The sequence below is a fragment of the Pseudorasbora parva genome, chromosome 2 (genome assembly GCF_024679245.1).
Source record: "Pseudorasbora parva isolate DD20220531a chromosome 2, ASM2467924v1, whole genome shotgun sequence".
Classification (NCBI taxonomy): domain Eukaryota; kingdom Metazoa; phylum Chordata; class Actinopteri; order Cypriniformes; family Gobionidae; genus Pseudorasbora; species Pseudorasbora parva.
The window spans coordinates 44,196,845-44,218,251 of record NC_090173.1 but is presented as its reverse complement, the minus strand read 5'-3'; the positions used below and the strand labels follow the sequence as shown (position 1 = coordinate 44,218,251).

The following is a 21,407-nucleotide window of genomic DNA, read 5'->3' as shown; positions in this document are numbered from 1 at the left end:
TGTTCTGAGTTTTGCCGACCGGATACGGAGAAAGTTTAATCTGTCAACTAACGTTCGCTCAGCTTCACCTTGGTAGCTTTGGTTGGTAGTAGTGCTATCCAATTGCATGCACGCCGTGCAGAGGGAGTTTGAAATACAACCGTTTATCCCGCCCCTCGGATTGAGCTGTCAATGGTGAGTTTCCAGACCAAACATCTTGATGTGTGTCTGGTTTGTCAGGCTAGTAAAATGGACATTTAAATGTAGACCTCTCAAGCTGCGATACAGAGCAGAGCCACACGGAGATGCCAAAAGAACTCCTAAATCAACCGCTTTGACTGCAAAAACCTACGTCGCTCCCTCTGATGCACGCATGCTCAGTATATCTTGGTGCACATTACCATCAGTTCTCTCTTAGTCAGTGTACTGTTCACTGAATAACTTCAGGATGTTGGTTTGAGTCAGCCGCATCAAAAAGTGAATAACTTTAGAAATGTGTTGATCAGTGCTTACTAGTAGAGACATGAACTGTTCAGTCTAATTTGGTAAACTGATTCACTAAAAAGAACTGGTCATCACTAACGTCCACACATGACAAATCAAACATTATCCTTCCTGAGTGTGCAGAATGTTCTGAATGAAGGCTACGCGAGATCGCGCAGAGTTTCTCTGTGCATCACCAGATTCTCATGCGATTACTGTACGACACCACAATTGCGCTCTTCAGAAACAAAATGGCAGAATACGGCAGAGCTCGTGTTTTAAAGCAAAGCAAACACTGGAATGAACAAATCACTAAAACGCACTGAGTACTCTCTCTGGTGTATCAGCCTAGCCTTACATTAGTACTGTTTGGATGAATTAGATTACTGAACACTTTCCCAGAGTTTAAGGCTTAAACTCAAACACAGAATCAGGTTAAATAGTTAGAATGGAAATTCCCTCCTACCAGGGTTACAGCTGCTCAGTGTGATTGATAAACTCCCCACTTCTACGATTGACTGGGTGATGCAAATTTCTTTAATGTTGCAGCGTCACGTACTTCTGTTATTTGTGTTACATTTTAACGACTTATTTATTCTCATGCGTTAACGTTCAGAGCCCTAGTTAAGGCCTGCCAGTTTGAACATTAAAGCGATTTTAGACCATCAGATGTGTATTATGTTGGAACTAATGCCTTATATATAGTGACAAACGAACACTCAGAATAGGACGGAACATGACAGAAGCTTGCGCGCAGAGACGCACTGCAAACACGGCTGCAGTCCTGTGATTAACGTGAGAAACTTGACCTTTATAGGCATACATTTTTAATTTAATGAATGTAATGAATAGATGGTATGAGTAATTCACACAATCACTTATTTGAATGCATTAATGAATGTAATGTAGGCCTACTGCTTATGTAGCTGTTGTACAACAAGCAGAAAAATGCCCCATAGACAATAACTGCTGAAAGTGAACAGTTTCCTTCAAGTATTTTGAATCAAAGAAATGCACTCCATTCCATCTTTAATAGTAGAAAATATGTACAGTAAAAACCATATCAGGAACTTACTCAAACCTTATGAGGGCAAAGAAATAAATGATAATCAATAAATAATCTAAATAATCATTCATTAATCATAATTGAGGCAAAATGTTCAGAAAATATGTTTCAGGGTTATGGCCCTTTAACCAATCAATACATCTTTGGTTGACTAAGCCTCATCTCAAAGTAATGTTTAGCCAACTATTATGGGGCAGTCTTAGTAAAGAAACTTGGGACATACCATCCATGCATGGGTTGTCATCGTAGATCGGCTTAACAGCACAACTGAAGTACAATTCCACATTTTTCTCAATGAGGCCAGAATCAAATGGACACAGGTGCCCATGCTTGTCATACACACTGTAAAAAAGGATTAGAACAGTCAAATCATTGAGAAAAAGAGAGATGCAGCAAACTGAAAATTAATTTATCACCTGAAGTTAGTAATCTTGTGCTGAGGCAGATCTTCATAGCTTTCAAAACCATCCTCATTTGCATCAAAGAGGGAAAGACGCTCATCAGTCAGCATCTCTGGTTCATCCAACTACAATACAGACAATACTTAAGAATCAACTTTAAATTTGAGATGCACATGTAAATCATTGGAATTATTTAACAAACTTATAAACTTTCACTGTCATGTCATTCAAACAATAGTGTACAAAAAAGAAAAAGCTCACAGCATTATCAGGATCTCCCTGGAAGAACTTGAGGTCTGAATCATCCAGGTATTGCCTGCAGTCAGGACATTTTGGTGGAGGGGGCTAAAATGCAGATTAATGTGATTAATTTGGTGCATAAAAACAATATAAAAAACCCTGTTCAAACAGGAAATTAAATGAGTCACCTTGGCTGTGGCCACAGGCTGGATTTTGCCATTAGTGGCGTTCTCAGTGTCAGACCTGAGAGAGAGGAGATGAAAATTAAGCTAATGTGCATTTCATGTGGAGAATGGGCGGTTTTAATACATTTGCATCAATGGGGAACTCACTTCTCATCTTCCGTTTTAAGGCGTTTCTCTTCATGGACCTTGACAAAAGGAAAAGCTGCTGTTAAAATAACTTTCATGGACTTGAAATGGCATTAGGTAGCAAAACAATATTACCTCCTCTGTAATATTTTCCTCAGGCTTAACTTCTGCATCACCATTTGCGGCTTCTCCATTCAACTCGTCTGACTTGCGTTTTGGACTATTAGAAGAGAGTACAACAATTTATAAATTGAATAAATAATCTAAATACATTAATAAATTCAACTACTCAAGCACAAAACGCACTTCACAAGGCACAAATTTGCACAAGGACACCCAACAGATACTATTTGACTTACACTCTAGAGAACATTGACAGGATAGATGGCTGTTTACCAGAGTTACGTGTAACCCTGCTACTGGCTGGAGATTCTGTGCGAGGAGAAAATAGTTAATAAAACACACTAAGCATTCTACATCCAGCACACAATGTAGAGATGCAGCTGTTGTAACATGGAGGGCAATTAAAAGCTATAAACCCATGCAACTCACTTTTGGGCTCAGAGTCTGCTTTACTGCGACGGCCACCCTTTCCCTTCAGGGTGCTGGGAGACTTTATAGCATCTCCTTCCTCCTGAGTATCCATGGCTCCCTCCTGCTCACCATCATCTTTATGAGATCCATTTACAGAGAAGCCATTTGTATGTCCATTCTGCTCCACTCCATCGTCCACCCTGACAACTCCCAAAGCTTTCTTCAGTATGGCCTTCACCTCTGATGTGTAAACCTCCTAAACAGAAAGACAATCAAGTTAGGGCTCAAGTCCTCATAACTAGAATGATTTTAGACAGGAGAATTGAAAGGACAACTCACAGTGGAAACCTCTGAGCTCTTTAACTTGTCCTCGAGGATTTTGAGCTGGTCCTGAGTATCAGAGAGCAGGAACTCCTGCAGTAACCTGAGCTTTTCTTTGACACACTCCTAGACAATGTAGAAAGCACAGTCAATCTATCCTAATAAGCAATTTTTAGTCTGTTGTTTTCAGTTAGTGCTTGAACAATTTCAAACATTTTATAATCCACAAAAAAAAAAAAAAAAAAAAAAAAAAAAAAAAAAAAAAAAGTGTTGTGATGAAACCATCTTCGAATATCATTATAAATTGACAATTCGATGTCACATTGATATTTGGAAGCTTTTCACTGTCAGCACCTCAAGTGGCACATCTCTAAATTGCTAGTTAAAGCGCAAAAAGCTCTGCTAAATAACTAATTGCCTCCTCAGCAAGATAAACACTAGAGCAGCATTGAAATATGCACGATAACATTTATGCGTTTGTTTTACTTTTGGTTTCCACATTGTGGTGTTGAAAGTGCTTTGTAAATAAAGGATGAGTTGAACTTGTTCATGTAGATTCTGTCAAACAGTAAATACTGAAGAAGAAAAATTGACAACCACAGTTTAAGTGGGTACACTAAAAATAAACTGCCTTATGCAATTAAAACAATTGTATACAAATAAAGCATTACTAAGCATTTCATTACTCTGCCCATGATAAAGGGAATAATTATTACTTCCCATAGACTATTAAACAATAGTGGATTTAACATCTAATGTTAAAATGTATGATGTAACCAACTTCATGTCTATTCTAGTATTGCTCAACTGGTCGAGGTTGATATGGGATTTACAAGGTAATTAGTAACAATACATAGAAATTAGTAGAGTAATGCAATGACACAGTAAGAGATTAAATTACTTAATAGTACTTTATTGCTTTTTTTAGAGTGGGTTCCCCCATAGTTTGCAGCATTTAGTTCCTAAATGAGAAATTGACTTGAAACATATACAACGAAAAATTGATGCAGTGAAAAACGCTCACCTCATCTGACAAACTGTCTCCACCTTCATCCAACACCTGAAGCCTGGGAACATGAATGTAAACATATCATTGCACCCCAGAAATCAAAATGACGCGACATTATTTTAACTCTTTAAATTAGATTGTAATCATTGATATTTAGTCTTAAATATGCTGATGTGCAGCTGATGCGGTCTCAACAGACGGTGGCACGTGATCACTCAAGTAAACAAATCACGCAGTCAGAGACGTGACGGTGGGCATTTATTTTGTTGCTAGCATCACTTCAGACGATCTTCCTGGAATGCACTACACGAAGTGCAGTTTAACTCAGTAGGGACGGGTCTAATGACTTGTGCAGTGATTGAGTAGAGGAAGACAGGAGGCGGGCAGGGCTTCACTCGGACACATGTGTATTTGGCGCCAAATGCAATCAGACTGACACAGTCGAGTGAAATCGCATCAAAACAACCAGCCGCCGCATGTTTTCCCCACTAAGCACGAGATGATGGCAGGTAACTTACAGCATTTGTAGCACGGCTAAATGCTAACTACAGTGCGAAAAACTTTACCTTTTTAAAATCTTCAAAGTCAAACCATATAATACAGCGGCGGTTATGTGACGTGATCAATGTGTATTGAGTCGCGAGAAAAGCCCGCGACCGAGCAAGCTATCAAATTGTATCTATTATTATACAGTTGTTTTAATACAAACACAGCACCGTACCGTTCCTTGACATCCTCTGGCAGAGACAATGAGGTCCTGGTAGGCATTTCAAGTTCGAGTTTGAGCAAAAGGAATTACTATGTAAAAACACGACTTAAAACAACAACAAGTAAAAGCGGTTATTAAAATCTGACAGTGCCAACTGCAGCGCGCGCTAGAGGGGCTCAACTGGCTTTATGAATTGTCGCTAGCAGCTGAGAAAAATACGCGCGGGCCGCTTTTTCGCGCGGAAACGCGAGTTGGACGCTACCACTTCAACTCAACGCACGGGAGACAAATGTGTCAAATAACTTGTACGTTTCTATTTTGTTTTTAAACGATTCAGATCCATTATTTTGAGTACATGATAAAATAGTAGTATTATGAAATATATACTATAAAAGTAAAGGAATATCAAATCTTACGTTGTTTTCAATGATTATTTTAGTGTGCACCCCTTCCACGGCCTCAGAAAACTCAGCCGATATAGGATGTACCACATTTAGCCTCGCTCAGGGGTGCAAATTCGCTTTCGCTCATTTCATTAACTCTTTCAATATAAATATTTAACACTGCGAGAGACGAATAGAAATCTGAAACCGAGCCGACCAATTCGATTGATCCATTTAAATTAAGTTTATAATATCTAGTATTTATTTGTCACAATGTTCAAATATTTAATAAAGAAACAGATTTTTTCTTTTAAAAGTTACATTTGTTACTTATCAGATTGTGTTTTATTAACATCTACACCAAACCCAAACCTAGACCTACCCTTACAATAATGCAAATACAGTAATTAAAGGAATAGTTCACCCAAAAATTTAAATTAGCCCACGATTTAGGCTACTCACCATCAAGTTATGTGTGAATATGACATTCTTCTTTTAGACGAAGACAATCAGAGTTGTATTAAAACAATATCCTGCCTCTTCTTATAATGGCAGTGAATGGCTGTTTCTGTTTTAAAGTCCATTAAAGTGTATCCATCCACTATAAAAGTGCTCCAAATGGTTACAGGGGTTAATAAAGGCCTTTGAAGCGATGCATTTGTGTAAGAACAAATCCCTTTAAATGACACAATATTGATGTGCTTTCCCAGTGGCGGTAGTTGTATCCCTTCTAGTCTTTACCTACACACTGCCAACCACTACAATCTGACAATCATGATCAGCCCACATAATCATGCAATCTTCCTTTAACCTACAGATGGCGCAATAGGCCATTACACTGACATATCAGTTAGATAATATTTTCTTTGGCTGACCACAAGGTGACACTCTTGTACAGCAGTTGTAGTTACTGTTTTTGGTGTACGGGATAAACGTGTTCTCACATATGTCGAGTGTAGTGGGAGTAGAGAATGAACATTAATCAGACAGAATGTACTGAGAACAACTTTATATGTTTGCAGCTGTTAAAGCTTGTCTGACATCACTTCCTGCCAACTCTTGGCCATATTCCCAGCTGTGTTGTCTCCCAGGGTGGGTTGCTGTTCCCACCCAGGAATTCTGGATGTTTGATAACAACCAGGCCAGACCATTTTTAAGCCCACTCAGTCAGAGAATCACAGTCTTTTTTTTTCTTTTACTTTTTAGCTTAGAGTAGCCCCAGCTTATGGTCATGCCGTCCCAGCCACCCCTTTCCCATAATGCCATTCCCATTGATCTCGTCATGCTCCCCCTTTCCTACAAAACCCTTTGGCTAAACATCTGCACTCCCACAAAACCTTGGAACTGGCACTTAATGGACTGTCAGAAATCAAGGCCAGCAGTTGGGCAATGTTGTTAGCAAACAGATTCATGTCATAGCGAGTCTGGCCTTAACCATGTTCGTGCACGCTAGCATTTAGTTTCCCTTTTTTATAGTCTCTTAAGATTTCTGTAATATGTGGGATGAAGCTCATGTTTAGATTGTTAACTCAATACTGCGTAGGACTGAAATTCAAAGCAAATTGCGTAATGCCATTCATTTTTTGTCACGCTCACAACCAGATGTTGCACTTTAAAGGTGATAGTGTTTTTACAAACCTGTATGAGTTTCTTTCTTCTGTTAAGAAGATATTTTAAAATATGCTGGTAACCAGAATGTTGATGATAGCCATTGACTTTTATTTATTTTGTATTTTTTTACCCACTATGAAGCCAATGGCTACCATCAACTGTCTGGTTACAGGCATTCATTTTGGGGTGAACTATCTCTAAATGCATAAATGCAAGCATTAAGTAGCCTTGAAAATATAACTTAAAGAATGACAATGAAGCAATAACTTTTTTTATTTTTTTATTTAAAAAAAAAGGAATAAACTAATGTGTATGTACCTACATTAGTGTTTGGGATTGTACCGATTTAGCACAGGTAGCTTGCTACTAAACACAAGGCTATTGCACACAAGACATTCTACATGTATAAACATTACATACATACTGTACATAGATACATACATACTTTAATATATTTATCATAAACAAGCATTGTTCCACAGGGTAGGCAATGTTTTACATTGAACGGAGTGATAGTGATGCTCACACAGGCTTAAACTCTTCATGCATTACAAAAAGAAAGAAAGACCAAAATACATTAGACCGGCATTGGAAGAGCTGCCAAAGTGCTTTCCTCTGCTGAACTAAACCGATCAACAGAGGAAATTAAAACATGTTGGGATCAAACAGTGAATGGGTATGATTGTGTGAGTGAAAGTGTTGTTCGACTGATGACATTAGCATATGAGGACATTAAGGTCAATCCATAACAACAGGAGGAAGCATAGGAAACACCGGACTTCCTGTGGATGCAGGAAGTTTAAATTTTCTTCAGAAGACTTGACAGAGTAACATCTAACTTATATCAGAATGAATATGCCTTCAAAAGAGAGGAAGGCGTGCTCAATTTGACCTATCAATGTCTTATCAATTGCCTATCAATTTCAGTTAACTTTAAATGTCGTTAAGACTTCACAGTGTGTGCCCCTTCTTGTTGCTGCAAGCTCATTAATCAACAGAAGAACAAAGACGTTCATTAATACTGTCGATCAGCGAAAATTTTCGCTTGTAACACTTCATTCATATATTCAGTTCCATTCGTCAAGAGGGCACAAAACGAAGCGCACGCTGCTGCAGCGACGCTACAACATTGTCATGCCAACAGACCCAGAATTTACACCAGCTGCTGTAAGAAACTCATTTCAGGAATTCAGTAATCATATACTGACTGTGCTTTCCACTTAGGAAAAATTAGGAATGTTAAAAAAGGACAAGATGGACAAATAGAAGTAACATTGACAATTGTACATAAGTTTGCCATACATATTAGTTTTGACACAGGTTAGACTTTCATGCAATACAATGAAGCGGAATACTTTTATTGTCGGTAATCAAAGGGTGTTATGTATATCAAGTAATTCGATAAATACATAGGAAAGGTTTTGCAAGCATGCGTGGTGGTTTGGCTCATGTGGAGTGCATTGTCGATCCTCACATTTCAATCTGTCCACTCATATCTCTGAACCATGACAGTGGTAGTCTAACTTGTGGATAGGGTACATCTTGTATTTGACATCTGGTAGATTAGTCAGCATATGAGAAATATGCAATCCCAAACTGCCTAGAAGTCTACAAAGTGCAATATCTTACATTTGGATTTGTCAAGTTTTGTCAAATGCAAGAGCCAAAATGCATATTCCCATTTGAATTTGTCTTTCTTTAGTTTGCCTTAAGATGTCAAATGAGTGTCGTATTCTGTTGTGGTCAGAAACCTTTGCAAGGATAGAAGCAACTAAGAACACGAAGGAGTCCAGTACCACAGCTGAGATATCTGCTCTAAATGCAAGAGTCCAAAGATGTTGTTTGTGATTCTTATTTCAATCATGGGGTCTCTGAACACTTCTGTCTTCTGTGCCTTGTCTCCAAGATGGGGTCTCCCCTTAATCTGCAAGCATCTTGGCACGGTGGAGAGGAAATCAGACACAGGTAGTGCAGTCCTGCATGATGGGAATGGACTGATGTTCGTGTTTGTTGGTGCAGTGCTCCATTGAACTTGAGCTCTTGAGTGGCACCATGCAGCGGTGTGGAGGTCTCCCGCAGTAGAGCAGCCCCCAGCAGCACAGGACCCTGAGGAACTCCTTCCTCATGTCCTTACTCCGCAACGTGTAGATCAACGGGTTCAACGCCGAATTCAGCGTTGCAATGCTGAAGAAGATGTCAGCGTTATTAAGGATAGGGCATTGCTTCATCGTACAGGAAGTGTCCAAGAGAAGGATGGTGAAAGCAGGCAGCCAACAAACAATAAAGACACCCAGCACGATCGTGACGGTCTTCAGGAGAGCGTAAGCCGGAGAATTGGTGGCCTCTTGGTGGCTGGTGCGCACAATAAGGTAGATGCGAACGTAAAGGATCACGATGGACAGCAAGATGATGGTAAAGACGGTGACGACAAACAGGATGTAGTATCGGGTGTTGAGAGGCAGGACAGCGGAGCAATCCTTCAGGTTATTAATACAGTTCCAGCCGATAATGGGAAGTCCTCCCAGAAGGATGGACATCACCCAGCATGCTCCGATCAGTAGGAACATGCGGCATGTTTTGTTGGAGCCGTAAACCTTCACCTTGGTGATGGCAATGTAACGCTCTATAGCGATAGCCAGCAGGCTGAAAACTGAGGCGGACAGGGCGATGAAAGCAGTCCCCTCTCGTATGAACCACTGGACAGGCACCAAATGAAATGTCCTAGGGCCTGACAGAAAAATGTTGGCAATATAAGCAGAGCCAGCCAGTAAGTCAGAGAAGGCCAGGTTTCCGATGAAGAAGAACATGGCCGAGTGGAACTTCTTGTTGCGAAACACGGCAATGAGCACCAGGAGGTTTTCCAAGATGATGATACTGCAGATAATGACAAATAAAATGTTCAGGGAGCTCAGGCTTCGTTTAGTCTCCATGCGGCCATCGACATCCTTTTGGGTCATTTCCTTGGCAGAGAGATAGTGGATCCGTATGAGGGTCTTGTTGAAATACTGGGAGTATTTGCTCATGGTGACAGCTTGGCAAAGCACTGCAACCGGACGACCAGTAGTCATTTACAGGGCAGCTTGTCTGGGCCAGCGGGGCCACAGGAAATGAGACGCCCAGCCTGATGTCACGTCTCAGCGGCCCAGGAAGCGCTTCAGTGTCACCTGGAAACAAATACAAAAAAAGAACAATAACTGGCAGGCCAAATGTTAAAAACAAACCATTAACAAATCAAGAAATTCAATTCAAAAGGTTGTAATTTCTGCACGTCTAACAGCACCAAACAAGTGGGCGGAGCAAAACAACATTAACAAATTTGGGTAGGACTATCTGTGTGTCCAAACAATGGAAGATGGGGAAGTGTTTGTTTAAAACTAAATTAACTGGACGATTGTTTAGTTTTAATTTCTAATGCTTCACATAATTCTATTGCAAAGTCTTGTCTGACTTCAACCGTAAGATGGGTCCGCCTGTGCACATGAGGTCACCCTGTTTTCACAAGGTGTTTTTAGTGATCAGTTTTAGAAGTCTTCAGCTTAGCTGCACTAACATTTCCACCTGGTATTACCCTGCATTTCAAACGCATCACCTGTGATCTGTTTAGATGTCTTGTGCCGCACACATATACGACTAAATGCACAAACTCCACTTACACTTCTTACAAGTGAGCATGAAATGAATGGAAAAGATAAGGTGGTGAGATGTGATTTCCAGCATAGCCTATACGTTTTAATACAGCACAGTGAAGTTTGAGTTGCTCGTTTTGGTGCGCTTCCAAACACGTCCCAGAATGAACATGTTAGGAAGCGAGGGGCGAGTATGTGGTGCTTCACTGTGGTCCGGGACACATTCAGGATGGACAACTGTTTACACGTTTTCAACTACCTCCATATGTAGTTCTTGTGATCCAATCGCAAAATTGGTTTAAGAACCAATTTCCACATGTATTTAACGCTGAATACTTGTTATCGGAGCACAAATAATGCATCTTAATACCAGATGGAAACAGGGCCTTAAAACTGTTAATGTTTTTTGCACATTATGCACAAAGGATACACATATACAAGGTCACCCTGCATCCGACTGTAGCTACAATCCGCTCAATCACTGCGCCTCTTTTTTTTAGATACAGTTTAAACATAAACAAGCATAATAATTGTTGAAGCATCTGTGACAACTGGTGTGAACATGCTAGAAGAGCGTCTGTGACTAGAATCTAGAGTCCGTTGCACACATGAAAAAAAAAACATTAAAGGCTAACAAGTTTCCTTCTTGTAGCATGTGCTAGGCTTTATCTAAAGCACATATACACATATACACATGATGGACGCCTAAAATAACTCAAGTAGAGTTCTGGAATTTCCCTTCTGCGTAAAGGCTCCATGCCAGAACTGTCTTTCAGCTACAATCTGTTCTTGTCCCATGAACTAAGATAAAAGTGCATGTGATAGACAGTCTTCTACACCTATACACAACTGCACTGTATGTAGGACTAGATGCTTAGATTTTTACTACTCACTGACTCACGGGATGTGTCACAGGAACTATCATTTTGTCATCTGAATGTCTGTCACATTTTACAAGAATCACCAAGATCTCCAAAACAAATGACTAGTGTCATCTCCACAAGGCCACAGAAGCCTATAAACTTTCCCCTAAACCAAAATCCCCTTTCAACTGCTGATGACTAAATACACAGGGAAAATGCTTAGATTGACATTCTAGAATGTTTAATAAGGAATAATGGATGGCAGACTGCTGAATGCATAAAAATTAATGCACAGATTTGAGTAAAAGATTGTTTGTATGAGAGAGTCAGACAGTCTGAACAAGGAAGTGTGATCACCTGTGTCTGTCCTGGCCTCAGACACTGAAGCCCGGTTTGACAGATCAGATGAGACTAGGTTAAAATGCATGTTTGAGGTAAGCATGTTTCACTTACGTCATTGTTTCGTCTCGACTGCACACCAGTAATGTTTTTTATAAATGTGGACAAGTAACACGCAACTGTAATGCTATCAAGACTGGAACTACTTTATAGCCACAAAGTTGTGGAAAATGTAACAACCAACATGTGTTCTCCCACTTTTCAGAATGGTTTCTATATGCCTGAAGACAATTTGTCCAAGTACTATTGATATACAATTATAGATTTGAATAAAAATGTAATGTAACAATGTAAATGATCTTACTGTAAACAATTAATCTCAGCATATATTTAAAATGTCAATGAATTTTTTTATATATATATTCCAACCATATCTTCTGGTGAAACAACAGATTTCTCTTTTCTTCTGATTTTAAATAATTCAGTCTTGCTATCGATTGCAAACTCGCATTCAGAACTGCCTCCATCCAATCAACAAACTGTGGATAGAACCAAGTGGCCAACCTGCATTGCTTTTTGACAATCCATTTCACTCTGAAAAAAAAATCCATTACATTGTGACTTTGAATTATAGATTTAAAAAAAAAAAAATTACATTAATAACATGAGAGAAATTCAGAGTCAAAGCACTTGCAAACAGGCTTTTGTTTCAAGAGATAAAGTATTTAGCCACAGAGTATCTTTGAGCTGTGGTTATGCACGAATGCTCACTACATTGAGCCTCATTCATAAAACGTGCGCATGCACAGATTTGATCTTGTGCGTATGTTTTAAAAAATCCATGACAAAGTTCATATTTATACAAATTGTCTTTGACGTGGAAAAGTGCTCACCGCCACATCAGGGTCTGCGCAGATATACGCACTTGTTGTTGTGGCGGAGTAGGAGTGCAACAGGTATTTGGAGATCTATAAACAGGAGCAATAATATAGTAATAATAATGATAATTATACACATACAGATACAGTGAGGAAAATAAGTATTTAAACACCCTGCTATTTTCCAAGTTCTCCCACTTAGAAATCATGGAGGGGTCTGACATTTTAACAATTTATTTGTATGATAGAGCTGCAAATAATTATTTGAACACCTGAGAAAATCAATGTTAATATTTGGTACAGTAGCCTTTGTTTGCAATTACAGAGGTCAAACGTTTCCTGTAGTTTTTCACCAGGTTTGCACACACTGCATGAGGGATTTTGGCCGACTCCTCCACACAGATCTTCTCTTGATCAGTCAGGTTTCTGGCCTGTCGCTGAGAAACACGGATATATATATATTGGGGTTTCAACAGAGTTTTGACTGATATTTAGTGTACTTTAACCGTGCAACAAATGCTTTAAACTGACCCTGAAAAAATTACTTTTCAAATTAATCAATTAAAAAGAATACACTAGGCGACTTGACCCTGCATGGTTTTTCAAAACCCTGTTAGCATAATAACACAGCAATAAAGTACAATTATTTAGCATGTATAGGCCTACTTTAATTCATGTAAATTTAGACTAATCTAGTCTATAAAGTTATATTAATGATATTAATTAGGGCCCGGGACATTTACAAGACGGAGATATGAAACCATTTCAAGATCATTTGCGAGTGTGTATGCTTGTTTTTTGGATTCATACGTACACACATTTGAGAAATGATCTTAGGTCAAACGTAGGACAGGTTCTACGCAACATTTTATAAATGAGGCATGTCCAGATCTCATCTCCCCTTGAACTCCACCCTAATTTCCTGTCTGCCCACTAATGTCACAAATGACAAAAGACCCTATAAGTACATCCCATAAATAATACTTAGAGTGAAGTCTGACTCTGAGCTCAATGGGATGGGATTTGGTGTACACTTGCATACTTTTTTGAATAAATGGATGAATCAAGACGTTTGCCTAGAATATTTCTAGGCTGGGGATTACAAAATATTGCTCAACTATCAAGTGGGCTCAAACATAGCAATTCTTGACTGAATGTGGTCCACTGCTCAAGGCGCATCATCAGCACAGCCAGAGCAAAGCTGCCAAAGCCTCAGCACTGAAAGATGCAAATCCCCCGTCAGGCCGGAGTCACTGTAGAGACTATGCAACCATGTGGAATGGCATCTGTAGACAAAGGCAGGAATCTAAGACATCTGTGTGACGCACACACCTCACTTCAACATCACTGTTTGCTGCACACAGTTCAAAACCCCTCACATACATACTCACAGATGCAGACTTATGTAAACACACCAGGAAACATGTCTCAGTCACCTATACAGAAACACAATAAGGTACAGCTGCGTAGACAGTACCACAAACCTGTTGCCAAATGCCAATAATATCCAGCAAGGCCATTTCCTTGAGCAGCAGCGAAGAACAATGGCCTCCTTGTCCAGGTTATGTTTCACTTGATACTCTCCAAAGGCATACTGTGGTCCAAAATTACACCATGCACCAACTACCAAATGCAAGCTCTGCAATCCAAACTATTTTCAGTAAACAATCAACAGCTCATTAACATGATACCAAAACTTCAATTACACATCGAAATGTGCCTTCTCAGAAATGAAGGAATCATTACAAAACAGCTCTATGGTCCGCCCACTGAAATTTCACTCTCAGAACAAGTTTGAGTGGGTAGTTTCGATGCCAACAACTTGTGTTTGTAATTTTCACCAGGCCGTCTGCAAGGTCCCGCTCGCATGCACACTGGGCCTCTGTGTTACCTTGGAGAGAGATCTTTGCCGACTTTCATCTAGGGATTTGACAGCGTGTGAAACCTGATGGGCTGGTTTGTCGGCAGTGCTGTCTCCGGCCTGCCCCACTTAACCATTATCCCCACCCTGTCCTTCCAACTGCACACTGGAAGGGATGCATATAGGGTCATATGCATCTCTAGAAGCTGGTCTCTGCAGTCCAGCTGGCTAAGAAGAGCAGTTTTCCTGTACACAGCTATGCTGTTATAGGCCAGAGGAAGTGTTTGTGGTGTCAGAAGACTAACATCCTGTTCAGACTTGACAGCTGACTGGTGGAGAGAGCAAGACAGTTAATGTGGGAAAGGTTCAGTGGAAGCGAGAGACACAAAAGCAGAGCAGAGGAAGTTTATTCGGATTCTTACAGGTGTAATACGTGCGGCAGGAAATGAGCTGAAGCGCAGCAGCAAGCCACTCGTTTGGTGTCAAATGTGCGACAGATAGACATGGCTTTGATAAATCTTTGTTGATTAGATCAGAAACGTCCTCAAAGGTCACTGTTACAGTTCATAAGTCAACTATGATTTCGATCTCTCATTCCAAAATCAGTGAAACCTGAACTCACGACCAGTCTCGGGGCAGGACCCCGCCCATGTCCCCCGTGACAAGTTGACAAAGGCCCCAGGTGTTGTTTGCGCTTCCCAGCAATACCTGATAAGCCCCAATTAGTCAGTGGCGTCTAAGCAACCGTGTTTCCCACAATGCACCTGTTACCTAGCATCGGTTGGACACCAGCCGTCTCTTTCTCCAGAGATCTTATATCTTTGCAGCTTGCACAAACTGTCAGCAACCACACACAGTTGGAAAAAACAAAACGTTTAACTGACAGATGTTTCACTTCAGCTTATTATGGCAGGTTCTCATGTCTTCCATAACGCACATGTTGAATCAGCTTTATCATAGCTGTTTGTGTTTATAAACAAACAGCTATGATGATTATAAGGCTGATAAATCCACTTTGAATTATTTATCCACAATCAAAGCTGATAAACTGCATATAATGCAGTTCATCAGCATTTTTTTTCCACAGTCGCTTTAAGACGCATATTTTAGCCCAGATTGAGCATCACCCTATATCTGCGGTCTACAGTAAATAGATGAGCAAAGTTCTCTTTATGCACTAACGGTGTTTTTGTGCACTGTAATGTGCTTCAGGCCCAGACATGCTAGTGATTCAACATCCTGTCCTCGTTGTGATAAGTACCACGGTCCACATGACCGCGTTTTTTTCACCTCCACCACAACTGCACCATTACCTATTCTTGGGGAATTTCACGACACATCAGGTTAATGCAAAGCACATTAAACTGCAAATCATACAAACGTGCTTCAGAGCAGTTGTAGGAAACCTTTACCTGAACAACAGTTAACTTGTACTCAAAAAACATTCTTTTGGATTTGAATGTATTGCAGAGGCACTGTAATAGAAGTAATATCAAAATACAATCAGTGCATAGCACATGATCATTATACTGATTCTACCTTGCCCTGGAGAGCTGTACAATTACGTCATACATAATTGTATTGATTCGCTGGTTGGTTCCATAATATCAGATGTAAAAGAGTGAAGCAGAGTACTTACAAATGGCTGGGAGGAAATGGGGGAGGAAAATTCCATCTGTTTCGCCAAAAGAGTTATGAGTCAAAGTTAGTCAATACAGCGAAGGTGATATAACACAGAGTCCCAAGACCACAAAGCTCTATTCATCACACTCCCATTCCACCCTGCTAATGACCCAGGTCTGACATGTACTTTACAGTCGGCCACTTCCATGACTGGAAAAATATGTCTTTTAAAAGTATATAGGCCAGTTTATAAAACAAATACTTCTCGTTAAGGACTCTGATTGGTTAACGTAGGTTTTCACACAATAGACTTGCTGCAGTAGTCTGTGTTACTGGTGTTACGCGGTGTTCGACCACACACCCATTACATTACTTGCCATCATGACACTGTTGTTTTGCTTTTTTATAGGAATAAAGACTATTTTACTAGGAATATTTAGTTCAGATGGACACCAGACGCTACAATTATAAACTAAAAGCGTCCGCCCTGCTCCATAGAGCACGAGCTGCAGCGTCGCAGCATCAGTGCAGCAGGAGTCAGATTTCACTGAGGAGAGATGACTGACAGGGCGATGGTGGAGGATTTGGCAAGCAACAGATCATGAGTATCATTAAAGGTGGGCGATTAGGCAAAAATATAATATGATTATGATTATAGCGTTTTATGGTGCAAGTCACTGACCATTACAGCCAAACTAATTAATTCCTGTTTTAAAAAAGTAGTCTTACAATGTAACAAAATATACAAGAAAAAAAAATTACAGACCATTTATGCCACAGTAGGGGTGGGCAAAGATGAAAATATTTCATTAAGAATTAATATTACAATAAAATATAATATGCAAATTAAACAAGCTATGCTTTATTTTTTCACAGAAGGTGTATTTAACAGTTGTATACAGTTTAGTAAGGAACTGAATACACAAAAGTCAAAATAAAAGAGACTTCACTTTATAAATTATATATACACTGATTCTTAATGAAGCTGAAATAATAAGTTTTGTTGTTTGATTAACATTATGACAAGCAAAACGGTTCACAAAACAAAATTGTAGAAGTTGTTTCCTAACTGGCCGTCTCAGCGTAATATTTTTCATGTAATCATGTCAGAGTCTGGAGGAAGAGAGGAGAGACACTCAATCCATGTTGCTTGAGGTCCATTGTAAAGTTTCCACAGTCAGTGATAGTTTGGGGTGCCATGTCATCTGCTGGTGTTGGTCTACTGTGTTTTCTGAGGTCCAAGGTCAACGCAGCCGTATACCAGGAAGTTTTAGAGCACTTCATGCTTCCTGCTGCTGACCAACTTTATGGAGATGCAGATTTCCTTTTCCAACAGGACTTGGCACCTGCACACAGTGCCAAAGCAACCAGTACCTGGTTTAAGGACCATGGTATCCCTGTTCTTAGTTGGCCAGCAAACTTGCCTGACCTTAACCCCATAGAAAAACTATGGGGTATTGTGAAGAGGAAAATGCGATATGCCAGACCCAACAATGCAGAAGGCCACAGACTGATCGACTCCATGCCATGCCGCATTGCTGCAGTAATTCAGGCAAAAGGAGCCCAAACTAAGGATTGAGTGCTGTACATGCTCATACTTTTCAGTTGGCCAAGATTTCTAAAAATCCTTTCTTTGTATTGGTCTTATATAATATTCAAATTTTCGGAGATACTGAATTTGGGATTTTCCTTAGTTGTCAGTTATAATCATCAAAATTAAAAGAAATAAACATTTTAAAATATCTGTCAGTGTGTAATGAATGAATATAATATACAAGTTTCGTTTTTTGAATGGAATTAGTAAAATAAATCAACTTTTGATGATATTCTTATTATATGACCAACACCTGTATATTAACCAACAGCTAAAGCATTAGGGAATTTGCTGTCATGTCAAGTGTCGCTGCATCAACATCACTGTCAACGTGGCAGACCATGGCCACTTTCTAACAGAAGATAATTTAATTCCTAGAAACAGCATTTAGTTGATACATTATTCACAAAAAGCTCAACTTTAGGGTACCTTACTGCTTAAAAACACGATAAAAATATTCCTCATCTGAAAGGAATGTCACAGGTCAAGTCGATCTGTCAAGTCAACCTCTACTGAAAGTATCTTGGCATGTAGTTGACATCTTTTGTGACATTATAAACTCTTTACTATCTTTGATGTCTTTAAAGAAATCTTGACATGTGAATTGTAGTGTATGTACAGAAATGCATACATCATTGTATGCTTGCCCTACTAGACCCTTCCATACAATTTCACAGGTGTCAATGCATGTTTGAGTGTGGTACAAGTAAAAAATGATGTAATGGAGTAACCTGACTTGAATTTACCAAAACTCCTTTATAAGCCACACAAATGTGTTTCTAGTACATTGTTTGCTGTTAGAACAAAGGCTGTGGGTGATATATTTTTCTTTCAAAGTAAAACCACGAAGTGTAATGTCTGCATGCTGTTCTATAATAAAAGCACTACGACTAGCTGAGCTGCATCTAACGCTGCTCGTAGCCTCATTCTCACGAGTCGAGACACATGTAGGCAGGCTGAAGCAAGCCTTAACACAAATGCACGCCGAACGTCGTTGTGCACTCGGATGCCACCGCTCTGCAACAAAGCCTGGGGCCTGCTCTAACTGTTTCACAGTGCGCGTCTCTCTCCATCATAACCATGCTTCGATCAGCTGTGCGGCAACATTCCTAGAAATGAAGTGTATTTTTAAAGTGATTAGCATCAGAGTTCTCGAACCGAGATAGTACTTTAACAATGATGATAGAGAGACCGTAATACAACAGATTGGCCTGAATCCAAAGTGTAGATGCTAGTAATGATAATGTTTGAGGGTCCTTGTAGAGCAGAGGTAAGTTTTTAATACCAAAAACTTAGTTGATCTTTGACCCAGGCTTCATAACTTGGCATGTTCGCCAATTAAATGTGAAGTTTAACCATCATAGAGTGAAAGTTTAACAACTGTAAATGTTTTGTCTTGCCAGTTTACACTGTCAAGCTTTTTTAGACTGCTCCAGCGTAAGAAGAGTCGGTACTCACGCGCTGTTAGGCCATCCTTAAAAATATAAGTAAATAAATATAATGTAACAGTAAAAAAAAAAAAAAAAAAGGTTTGATAGGTAGGTCTATTTTTTCCCCTCAAGTTTCAATGTTAAAAAAAGTACAATTTTGGTGATAGTGACTATGTAGATATGAATAAATTAGCATACCGTGATGTCACTGACGGGTCTTTAACCCGTGCCTTCATGTGCATCATTGCACAAACCACAAACAAACTGAAATCTTTGTCAAAAACATGTTTATTGCATGAATTGCAGGTGCATTCATTAAGAACAGGTTCCAACCAGCAGCTAATTGTCACTGTAGGCCTATAGCATAACTCCATGTATTGCCTACTCCTTGGTAATTACCATTAATAGTTTTGAATAATGGACGCCTAAATGTAGCCTCATACAGACGAATTTCCCAAGCATATCTCAAAATTCTCCATCTCATACACTATTGAAGTTAGCTTCTAACGTTACTGGGAGGCTAGTAGGTTAATAAGCATGCTAGCTTTAAATCAAAAAACCTGCTCTGCTACTCAAGAATGTAAACTCACCATTATTGCTGGAACGATGGATCAGGCCCTTCAATGTTTTATGGTGCCCAAGCCCGTATGACTTTGAACGGTGACCGCAAACATTTTTTGTACTGCAACTGCAGCCATCTTTACCAAGTGCGAACCGTTGACTCTGACAGTGAATGAGAGTATGAGATGGGCCATAGTGTGACATCGGTTAACCAATAGTGTAAACATAGATGATATTGCAGGTTTTTATTTAAAAGAAGGAACATAGCCTTCGTTTGTATGTAGGCCAAGGCAATTTATAGATTTACTAGTGATGCAACAATACAGTTAGTACACGGTTCAATACATACCTCGGTTTTTAACCCCGGTTTTCAGTTCAGTTCGTGTTTTGGCTATTCTATTCTTAGGCGACAGGAACAGAAAGAGGTTAAGAAGAAAATGTTTTTATTGCAATACTTTTTTCTTTATTTTACTTAAAAGACTTGAAAACCCTCACTTAAACTTAAAAGTTTACTTAAAATAACCTTGCACACATTCCCAGTGTATAGTATAATATAAAATTAATATTGGCTATAAAGATTTACAGTGGCAGCTAAGAGATGTACAGCAGCATTTAAGAATGAAATTGAATGAATGTAGGCTAAAACTACAGTCTTCAATATACAATACATCGATTAAAATGTAATTGATTAAAAAATAAAGCTACTGCTTTAAAAAAAATGAATTCAAGAGCAGCGAGTGATTTTTTGTTAGTTTTTTTGTTGCTTTATTAACAGAATTCTAGAGGTGAACAGTCCCTTAAGGACAAGTGTTCACTAGGCTGTGCGGCTCACACTCACATCTCTTTAGTGCATATGATTACATGCTGATATGAGCAAATTTCCAATCATATGCACTAAAGTTAGAGGGTGTTTAGCCACGCTTGAAATGCTGGTGTCTATAGACTCACAGGCTCACTCAAATAGAGCCGAAATAAACTGAGAGAAATATTTCAAACGGAGAGAAACCACGCGCACTGAACCGTGAATTCCGCACGGAAAGGTTTAATATTATATTGAGAATTGTGGCATCCCTAATATTTACAATATTTACTCAAATATAATAAATATTATTTAATTGCTTTTGTATTAGCTGTTTGATGAGTGAAAAAAATTAATTGGTCAGTCTTAACACAAATTTACAACCAGCAAGTCGTTCGGAGTAAAAGCAAAAAAAAAAAAAATTGAGTCTGTCCTAAATTGACTGGGTCGGCTGGGTTACGGCAAACAAGAATATTTTTAAGGTTGGCCTTATCTGTGCACATAGGCACATTTTTAGATAAATAGCACGCAAACACTGAATCGATACCTTTTTTGCAACTCCTTGCACTTGAAAGGACACAAACGCACAAATTGATGTTGAAACACTCTCCGCAAGTATTCTCGTAAACAGCTGTTTGTGTCTTAAGTGAATGTAAACAGTTCAGTGCATTAGCTCTTAAAGTGACAGCAGCCTATAAATACCTGATTCTGTCCAAGTCATTAATTTTAAAAACAAAACACTACTTAAACAAAAAAATAAATGACAAATAACGTAAAAAATAACGT

At 39.2% G+C, this 21,407-nt stretch overlaps 2 protein-coding genes across 4 annotated transcripts in view; both read right to left on the bottom strand.

The window, feature by feature from the left end:
- Positions 1-5,286, bottom strand: part of dnmt1 (DNA (cytosine-5-)-methyltransferase 1) — a 32,313-nt gene extending 27,027 nt beyond the window's left edge. The window contains exons 1-11 of one of the 2 annotated variants that reach the window (XM_067421270.1): positions 5,066-5,286; positions 4,360-4,402; positions 3,354-3,461; positions 3,033-3,270; positions 2,840-2,912; positions 2,616-2,700; positions 2,502-2,539; positions 2,358-2,412; positions 2,191-2,274; positions 1,945-2,054; positions 1,752-1,870 (exon numbers count right to left, since the gene is read on the bottom strand). In XM_067421270.1, coding sequence (XP_067277371.1) covers positions 1,752-1,870; positions 1,945-2,054; positions 2,191-2,274; positions 2,358-2,412; positions 2,502-2,539; positions 2,616-2,700; positions 2,840-2,912; positions 3,033-3,270; positions 3,354-3,461; positions 4,360-4,402; positions 5,066-5,112 — 1,000 coding nt within the window. In that variant the 5' untranslated portion in view covers positions 5,113-5,286. The remainder of the gene's footprint in view (positions 1-1,751; positions 1,871-1,944; positions 2,055-2,190; positions 2,275-2,357; positions 2,413-2,501; positions 2,540-2,615; positions 2,701-2,839; positions 2,913-3,032; positions 3,271-3,353; positions 3,462-4,359; positions 4,403-5,065) is intronic. The other variant, XM_067421278.1, reaches the window with a different exon arrangement.
- Positions 5,287-7,341: 2,055 nt separating this feature from the next.
- s1pr2 (sphingosine-1-phosphate receptor 2) overlaps positions 7,342-21,407 on the bottom strand; it is a 30,332-nt gene continuing 16,266 nt past the window's right edge. The window contains exons 1-2 of one of the 2 annotated variants that reach the window (XM_067421257.1): positions 19,852-19,872; positions 7,342-10,211 (exon numbers count right to left, since the gene is read on the bottom strand). In XM_067421257.1, the coding sequence (XP_067277358.1) occupies positions 9,003-10,115 (1,113 nt within the window). In that variant the 5' untranslated portion in view covers positions 10,116-10,211; positions 19,852-19,872 and the 3' untranslated portion in view covers positions 7,342-9,002. Of the gene's footprint in view, positions 10,212-19,851; positions 19,873-21,407 lie in introns of those variants that run through there. The other variant, XM_067421250.1, reaches the window with a different exon arrangement.